This window comes from Eptatretus burgeri, chromosome 12, assembly GCF_056783735.1.
Source record: "Eptatretus burgeri isolate ZD-2024b chromosome 12, Ebu_testis_v1, whole genome shotgun sequence".
Classification (NCBI taxonomy): Eukaryota; Metazoa; Chordata; class Myxini; order Myxiniformes; family Myxinidae; genus Eptatretus; species Eptatretus burgeri.
The window spans coordinates 28,810,372-28,820,371 of record NC_140972.1 but is presented as its reverse complement, the minus strand read 5'-3'; the positions used below and the strand labels follow the sequence as shown (position 1 = coordinate 28,820,371).

At 40.7% G+C, this 10,000-nt stretch overlaps 1 protein-coding gene across 2 annotated transcripts in view; it reads right to left on the bottom strand.

Moving 5' to 3' along the window:
* The window catches only part of HYOU1 (hypoxia up-regulated 1), a 114,581-nt gene that overhangs the window by 39,243 nt on the left and 65,338 nt on the right, over nt 1–10,000 (bottom strand). For both annotated transcript variants that reach the window (XM_085849989.1, XM_085849990.1), the window contains exons 11-13: nt 5,704–5,786; nt 5,018–5,150; nt 2,912–3,117 (exon numbers count right to left, since the gene is read on the bottom strand). In XM_085849989.1, the coding sequence (XP_085706115.1) occupies nt 2,912–3,117; nt 5,018–5,150; nt 5,704–5,786 (422 nt within the window). The remainder of the gene's footprint in view (nt 1–2,911; nt 3,118–5,017; nt 5,151–5,703; nt 5,787–10,000) is intronic.

The window sequence follows — 10,000 nt, the reverse complement described above, 5'->3', positions numbered from 1 at the left end:
ACAGATCTGGCAGATGTTCTGAAAAGCAGTCCCTCTGGGGGACAGGGCATGACGTCAAGCAGTGAGTGCATTAAATGATACAGCTCAATGAAGCTGGTTAATTGACACATTCCTAAATATTTTGTTCACTCGATATAATTCTTCAAATGGAAGAAAAAGAAGCTTAATGCTTTGGAAATTTCACATTTTCTTACGTATATCTGGAGGAGGAGGGGGACCATAGCCTTTCTTGGTTAAAGGAAATAGGTAAATAGGCTTAGTTACAAGACTCGTTATTTCTTTAAATCATCAGACTTCACTCCAGATTTCGACACTTATTTAATCCGGACAATATCTGATCCTCAAAGCCAGAGTAATATTTCAATGACATACTTTAATTAGTCCGTGAGAGTAGATCGTGGAAAATCGTATCATATAATGCATGAAATCACCCCAAGCTCCAAATTTGAAAACTATAGCACTTACAAAAGCAATGTATACAGAAATTCACAGCTATGATGAACAGGCATTCGATAATAAGTGAGGAAAGTTGGGGGGGGGGGGAAACTTTACCATTAAGAAATCGTTGCGGCCTGTTCCAAGTCGAGGCATGGTTAAGCAGGCCAAAAAAAACATGGCGGCTTCAGACCCCGGCGGGGTTACCCAGGAAACGCCTTAAGACCCAGAGAGCGAGGTATCCGAGGATCGCTTGATGAAGGATATAATTAAATAATGCCGTTAATTATCTTCAAAAGGGATGTTTTTTATCAACCCAAACACCCAATTTTCACTCTTGCACTTCCTTGGAGTTTTATTTGTGTGCATGCAAAGTTTCAGGCTGCGAGGTTTTAAGGTTTTGGAGTTATGGAGTTGTATATTAGTATAGATAATGGCTATTCCCAATACATAGAATTAACATGGAGAGGTTATAAATGATACGAATTTGACATCAAACAGTCCTGGTCGGAGAACTTCAACAATCTTATTCGTAGCCAACTGCTTAAAACGGTGATGCTTCTGGCTGTGATTGGTGGGCAAAAGACAATGTGTCCATGTGGCAGATGTCACTTGCTGGTTCGAGATACGATCTGGCACACTCACCAATCACATTTAGATGTGTATCATTAGCCAGTACACATTTTGGTACGGTTGTGAGATTGTGGGGAGATGTCAATAGTTTACAAAGCATGGATGTCGGTTCGTGATATTTAATGTGTATTATGTAAGAAATGCAGTGTCAGCTGTGGGATCAGAAATAGGACCTTTTTGCATTTATTTTTCCTTTTTTCTTCCATTTTGCTTAAAGTTTACTCCATACCCACCCTCTCGACTCCTCACGGCATTTTCACTGATACAACTACCGCTTTGGAAATGATTCAACCCTTCTTTCCATCTGAAGGAAGTAGAGAGAAAAGAGGAAGGAGGAGGCAGTCATTCTCTTCTTTTTTTTTTCGCTGTGGAAACAATACGTGCTTCATGGCGTGAGCAACCTCAACATGCTGTTGTATGAATAAGGAAATGCTGTGTTGCATGAAGGAGGTGGAGGAAAGGAAAATGATCGAGGAAGAAAGAAATTGCAGAGCGGGATAACTGGTCAGTTCTCTTGTTTTTTTTTACCCCGCCAAGTGCTGCTCACATCAGCATGGATGAAACTGCCATTAAGACATCAAAAGAAGAAGAAGTAGTCTTCATGGAGAGGTGCTTGAAATTCAAGCACAAGATGGATACTGTCATGTCACCTTATATGGAGGTCCATCAGAACAAGGCAAAGCAGACAGACAAAGATCACCTCCTTCTTCACAAAGTCTGATGACCCGAAGCCAGGGACATCAACATGATCTCAATAACCTCCAATGCCCTCAATCATAATAATTAAAAATAAGTATAATTTTAAGTGTTTCATTTTTACGATTGTAGTTTTGGCAAAAAGTCGATAAAACTTTGAAGTTGGTTCCCCTAACCTTATTTTTCCCATAAGGTCTTAACTTTGCACATCGCAGTTTTGTCCATCATGGGATTTTTCAAGAACGTAACCTCCATGAGTGGGGAGGGTCTGCTGTACTGAATCAATAAAATCTCTCGTTGCAGTACCTGCATGATTTGCTTTTTGTATCATTTTTCCTTCTGTGTTCCCCATGCCTTAATGCAGAAAGTAAATTGACTGCATTTCATTGTGCCTTTGTTCCATGGAGCAGTGTTGTAAAAACCCCATTTAGAATAGCAAAAGCAAAATGTTGATACACGCGTTTGAGACACAAGCCCCAGATGGCCTGCATAGCAGTCGAGAACACTACTCCTTGCGCCTTTCAGGTTCACCTTGTAACACTCAGTCAGGAGTGATGTTTGGGACCCTGATATATAAATAATAATAATAAAAAAGCGGTAACATGTCACCTTTTTTCCTGTATAGATTCAGGCAAGATGTTAATTATAAAATACTTATACTTGTAGAGTCAAAAGGAGACAAGTATTAATATTGTAGTTGGATTTTACGCCATGTGTAAAGATCACAAGTGGTTGAGAACATTCTGACCACTTCCTGACTTTTAACCACTTCACATTGACGAGCAACTTCTAGTGACATCTGGTTCCAACACCATTTTGTAAAATTATGAGTTGTTTCTAGAGGGAGATTTCACAAACGTTCTTTGGTTGACTGTATAGATCGTAAAGTAGAAGGGGAGAGAAGAGAAAGTCACCATTTTCTTTGCTGCTTGCAGTGCAGTGCCATGCTGTGCTGGTGTGTTCATGACTCACTTGTACTTTACATTTTAAATAAACTCAAGTTTGGATTATGCCTGCCTGCCAGTTCAACATTGATTGATTAGAGAACCTTGGTTTGTGACAATTACAAACGAGTATGTAGCAAGGAATTGAGGGCAACGAGATGCAGGTGAAATTTGTGAGGTGAAGAATAAAGGTAAATAATTACCGAGAAAACTCAGGTGGCAAAAGGCTAAGGTTTCCATAACTAAGAGTCAGCGAGAAGTCTCCCGTACGTCGGTTGAACGTCACGACCTTGCGCTGTGGGGCAGGGCTGAGCTGAGGATACAGCAACCGCTGGATATGACGAGGACTATGGACTACGGAACCTTCAGAGGTTGCATCAGAGTTCGATTCATCTTTCAAAAAATTAATCTGCAGAAGAAAGAGACAAGAAAGAATGAAGAAAAAGGTAAATGTTAGCTGACAGTAACTTCCAATTAAAATAATTGGATGACAATCATAATCACCCATTCACAATTGACAAACACCCCAATGATGTGAATACATCACCCAAGAACAGTGTTGAAAACGTAAACCTCCATTCTTGCTTTGGTAAAATGAATAATCTTCTCAATGTGTTCTTTGCAAAGCAAAATGTTCAAATTAACAAGCTTAATAATCACTCAACCCATCAATCTTACTCTCTCAGTGGATGCCACTTATAATCTCCTGTCTATTCTCACATTCAAACAACTCAACTTTTCTCAAGGCAAGAGCATGGTGGTTTGTTTATATCCTCCTCTCAAAATATAGCATTGAGCTTGTTATTTTTAGCAAACATTTGAGCTTTTATAAACTCAGAAGACCTCACCATCACATAAAATGTAACTCGTTTCAAGGAAATGTTATTTTGTGGACAAAGTCAGGCTCGTGGAAGATCTATATTCCAGAACGTAGAACAGACCGCAGAACAAGGAAGAATGAGAGCACTGGAGGAGGAAAGATGGCACAGGGGTTGAAAAAGCTGGATATAAGCTTAAACACAACAGAATGGTGCTGAAAAAAACAAGAAGGGTAAAACTGTGATGAAACAACAGCGGGGAAATAAAATGGAAATGAGGGAGCGAGGAGAAAACAACAACCCGATAAAGAATGGGTGGGTTTGGGTCAGGTTAATGAGGGCAAAAAAGATAATGCATATGGATGGAGGATGAACTGAGTATGTGTACAGCCATCTACGCCCGAGGGGGGGGGGGGCGGAAAGGGCAGACAGAACGCAAAGCCATAGAATTGGGGGGTTGGGGTTGTGGGAAGCCATATAATTGAGTAACAAAATTGGATCGAGAGAAGAGAAATTATAGACAGAGAAAGACATCACTATGAAAGCAATGCGAGAGGGGACACAGGTTTAGGAACAATCTTGCAATGAACAAAGGAGGAAGGAAAAGGAATCGGTGTGGAAGAAAGAAATTTGGAATTGAAAATATAGGAATATTAAACATTATATAATTGTCATTTAAAAGAATTGACATGAAAGAAAATGAGGAAGAAAAAAAAAACCTAAAATGTTTTGTGACAATGGCAAAAAAAAAAAAAAATGAGTGAATGAGTGATGAATAACAATTTACTATATGTTGAGAAGACAGAAGCAGACAGCGAGGGAGGGGATGGGAATGAGGGTGGAAAGGACAAGTGTGATGGAAGGCTGGGGAAATGAAAGAGGTAGTAAACGAGTGAGGAAGCAGAAGGTGCCAAACATGTGGTTATAATCCATCCATCCATTGGGACCATACTCTGTACAGAGCGTTGGTGCTGCCTAAGCAGTCTCCTTGGCTATTGGGCACAATCCTGGATGGGTCGCCACTCTGACAGTATAGCAGCATGCTGGTAATCATTTTGCCGACCTCGGAAGGATGACAGGCAGAGTCGACCCCATCTGGTATTAATTCAACAACCGAGTGGGATTTGAACTCAGGACCCTAGGATCCCAAACCCACCACCCGAACCATTAAGCCAACACTAGGCATATGTGGTTATAATGTCAAAATGAAAACATGGGGTAATAATGAGTTTTATGTACGCAAACTATTCATGAGGAAAGGTCAAAAATGGTTAATCACAAAGTAGTGCAGAAAAAGCCACTGTGACATCATTTTAGAAACAATCTCAGCTTTTGTCACAATATTTAAGCAAAATTACCTGACAAGCATGCAAGGTAAGCACTGTTACACTTACAATATCCATTCACAATGAAGAAACTGTCACGTAAAGAGAGGAAAAAGCTGGCTACATTTGGTGGTGTGCCTTCAACAAACAGAAGTATAAAACAGACCAAGAAAGGATAGGGAGAGCTGTCCGTAACAGCAAATGGGCGAACTCTAAAAGCTGGAGAGAGGGCAGCCGCCCGAAGAGCACAACCCAGAGCAACGGCCTCATCAGCATTCACATTCTTTCCCAACTCCTGCCTTTTGGAAGATAAAGCAGAGAGAAAGAAAATTTAAAGTTAGTGTTTAATCTCCAAATCAAAATAAAACTCAACAAGGGTCAACTGCCATGACATTGCAAATGGCTGAATATTATTTTGTGGTCGATTAAAATGCACTGCTTTTGGTTAAATTTATTTTTTTAAATAATGACAAGAAAGAGAGACGTCACGAATGAGAGAGGAAAAGAGGAAGTTGTGTGAAAAAGCAGGAAAGATTACATACTGGGTGAAGGAGATAAAAATGGAAGACAAAGTTAATGTTATACACACTCACACTTCCAGATCTAAAGAAAGAACTTTGATAAAACAATATCCAGGCCAAATATGAACAAAAGGCCATCCTTGGAGGTTGACGACTCGTCTAATTATCAATGGCATTTGGGGTTGACGATATATGCAGGTACACTGGAGTTGCAATTTGTTAAGGTATGTTCCTGAAGCAATGACAGGATTTGAAGAGTTTTGCACAGAAAATAATCAATGAATGCCACAATAAATAGTCAAGAAATATATCAGTCTTTCTATATTCTCACCTCCCGAGGTCTTCTTGGAGAATACGCTGCACCCAAGGTACTCGACTAGCTCCACCAACCAGTATCACATGATCCAGGTCTGCCTAAAAATAAAACATTTGCCGCATAAATCAATGAAAAAATTAAAACATTGAAAATGGTGTGAAGAATTTTGGAGACTGCAAATACGGGATTGCAAATGTAACAATATCAAGCATGTCAATAATCATAAGTAAATGCATGCTGGAACAGGATTCAATTACGAATGTGGCCTGTGGGTGACATCATTAGAGGAATGATGCTGAGACAGTGCCTCTGCACCTTGAGAGAAATTAAAAGTTTGGCGAGGCTGCCGTTGACAATTGCCTACTCTTGATGAAAGACAAAAATGGGATCTTTAACATCCACCAACTAATTCTGGAAAAATTCCTCTCCAGATTGATGGCCATCAAAAGGATATGTTGTTACGAATTTGGAAACCTATCGCACACAACATTCAGGTCCTATAGATTAGTTATATCGGTAAGTATGTGTTTTATAGATAGCTTCCTTTCCCTTGTCTAATGGGTAAATAAATGTCCATGCGCTGTGATTTTTTTTATAGTTAGGATTCTTATTGGAAAATAAATCAGCACAACAACAGTAACGACTGTTAGAACAGTTTTGCAGAGAATGAGAACAACCCTCTGCTCCGGGATTCTCTGCAGGCCGAGTGGGGGAGGGGTCGAGCTGGCGGGGGGCACAACAACAGAAACGACCGTTAGAACAGTTCTGCAGAGAATGAGAACAACCCTCTGCTCCGGGATTCTCTGCAGGCCGAGTGGGGGAGGGGTCGAGCCGGCGGAGGCGCATAAAAGGGGAGGAAGAAGCTGGTCGAAGAGAGAAAAAGCGGAGGAGCGGAAGAGCTCAGAGCTTGGGAGGAAAGGGGCATCTCCCGACCTGAACATCTCATCTTGCTGGAGCGCTCGTCTCAGGGAAGCTGTCTGGCCGATCTTGGTCGGCGTTGTCCTTGTCCTCCTCAACACCACGACCGAGAGCTCGAGCGATGCCAGTCCCCGCAGGAAACGCAAGGGTCGCCCGCTGGTGTCCGGGTTCGGCTCGCCTCTCACCGGACCGACCAGCTTGAAGACCGCACGAGGCAGGCAGGTCCGAGATAGGTCTCAATAAAGACCAATTGGTCTGGTCATCTTTGGGTGTGTGTGTGTGCGTGTGTGTGTCCGTGGGCCCGTTTGCCAAGTAGTAAATCGTACAAGTGCCTTTGCTGTATATACTTGCATTTCTTATATTCGGTTTAGCTCTGCCTTTACGTGCTTCCCTAGTTTCCCCCCCATTATTGTATAAATAAACCCGATTTGTTAAATGTTTCGGCTCATTCGTATGCATTCCTTCATTGGCTGAGTGTGCTGCATGTTGGAGAAATAGTAAAAGCGGTACAGCTGTAAGGGGGACACATTTGGACCGACGGGACTTTGGTGACCGTCCGCTCGGGTCACACACGGTTCGAGTACGCTAAGCGGCTCGTTCTGTACGGGTGCCGTCTCGGGTGTGAAGACTCGGTAGATCGCCACATGGTCTCTAGGTATTTTGAAAATTGGCGAATAACCCTGTACCACATGGTAGAAATATTGACCCTTCACTTTCTAAAAGGGACCGGTACTCTTCGGACTTTTCCGAAGAAGTACGATCTGAATTCCAGGCGATCGGTCGAGCCAACTCTGCAGCTCCATCTCGTGGTCGTGCTCGCGGCCGGCGTCCGGCCCCGCAACAATATATCTATAAAAGTATATGTACATATATAAATATAAACAAATATATAAATATAAATAAATATAAACAAATATATAAATATATAAATAAATATATACAGTCATGCGCCACTTAACGATGGGGATACGTTCTGAGAAATGCGTCATTAATGCGAACATCATAGAGTGGACTTACACAAACCAAGATGGTATAGCCTATTACACACCGAGGCTATATGGTATAGCCTATTGCTCCTCGGCTACAAACCTGTACAGCATGTTACTGTACTGAATACTGTTGGAAATTGTAACACACATCCAAGATCGACAGAAGACGCGTTAGTTTTACCTTTGTGCTGTTCATGACGGCCAGGTTAGCGGCTGCTTACAATGTTCTCTCGCATCGATTATAAAAAGGTGAATAAATAGCGTTTGGAAAAATAGCGTTTATAAATAATAATTGCATCGATGTTATAACTTACAAATGAAGAAACGAGCACCTGTCAGTTGTGTGACATATTTTCAGAACAGTGCGAATGTTGGAACAGTGCGAACGCTGATTTTCTTGAATCCTGATTTAGTGCGACCCCGCTTTTTTTTCGCGATGACATTTTATGGACCTCAACGATCCTGTTATAACGGGGCCACACTGTAGTTATTATCATTATCAAGTATTATGAACTGTACATAATTGTATGTGCTATACTTTACTTTTATATGACTTGCAGCGCTATGACATCACGAGGCGATAGGAATTTTTCAGCTCCATTATAATCTTATGGGACCACAGTCATATATGCGATCCGTCGTAATGCGGCGCATGACTGTATATGTGTATATATGTGTATACATATATATATATATATATATATATATATATATATATATATATATATATATATATATATATATACATACACATATACACTAGTCGTAATGCCCGGCGTTGCTCGGGCTAGCAATAAAGCCCGGTGTTGCCTGGGCTTTCTTGCAAATTTCCTGAAAAGCTGTTAGCGGTTAGCGGTTAGGGTTAGGGTTACAATTAGGGTTAGGGTTAGGATTAGCTGTTAGGGTTAGCTGTTAGGGTTAGCTGTTAGGGTAGCTAACCCTAACCCTAACAGCTTGGTGTAGCGGAGGTAAACAGTGCCCGGGGCAAAGTGGAAATTTGCGTCCCCCGTAGGCCTTAAACTTGAGTGGATTTGAATGGAAAATCCCATAAGGGATATAGATTTATCGATTTTTTCGAATATCGGAAGTGTTATGGAAAAAATTTATAGCCAATGACCTAAGTTGGACCAAAAGCCATAATCGTACCAAATTTGAATGGAATCCGTTGGAGTTTGTGAAAATGCATCAAAACGAATTTTGAGGGCCCTCTTAAGGAAGACAATAATATCATTCGTATATGTGCCAAATCTTGTTTCATTTCATGCAGTAACAAAAATCTGATGGTGGAACAAAGAAAGGGGCGTGCCGAAATATTAATATAGAATAGAATAGAATAGAATAGAATATATATATATATATATATATATATATATATATATATATATATATATATATATATATATATATATATATATAAATAAGGGTGGTCCAAAAACAGCAAAAAAAAAAACAATAAAAATTCAGATGTTGTCTCCTCAAGCCTTAAATTAATCCACTATGATTCAATAACACGCATAAAAAAATTTAAGTTGATGGGAGGTGATTTAGAGGTCACTCCATATGACGACTTTTAGTTTCATAAGTTGGTTAAATTAGGGTATGGTCAGGTACGATTACGGGTACTTCTGGATGTCCAAGGTGGAAATGGAGTGCATTTTCGAACTCTATGGGGTCGATTTACTCTAAGAAATGACTGCACCGACAGTGAATTCACTGCCATTTCGAAAATATGACCTAAAACAAGATTTATCATTACTGGAGTTGAGTTACTAATCCTACTCATTTCGATATTTTCTAATCTATAATTAATTTATTGTCCGTCTACACATTTCTTAGAGTAAATAGACCCCAGTGAGTTCGAAAATGCAGTCCATTTTCACCTCGGAAGTTCAGAAGTGTACGGATTCGTATCTCACCATACCCTAATTTTTCAATCAATGGAATTACAAACTATTACAATATTTCATCTTTTAACAAATACCACTATCATCTCCGCCTCTATTGCTATCTCCACTCCCGCCTGAACTTATTTCTAGCCGGCCCAACATCCAGTGTTTTAGATTCAATGATTCACGAAAAAATATGTTAGTTATTCATTTAGTTATTATTATATTAAATTAGGGTATGGTTGAGGATGGGGGCTCTGCACTGGGCAGGGTGTAGAGCAGCCCGGAATCATGGCGAAACCCAAATCCTGATCCCTGTGTCGTAAGAGGCGACCAGGGTTGCGTCAGGAAGGGCATCCGGCGTAAAACCTGTGCCAAATCAGTATGCGGATCATAACGGATGATCCGCTGTGGCGACCCCTAACGGGAGCAGCCGAAAGATGAACAACAACATATATTATAGTTGGAAGCATGGCCGACAGGTACACACACTCGCCTCCAAGCCATCTCGCCTCAACT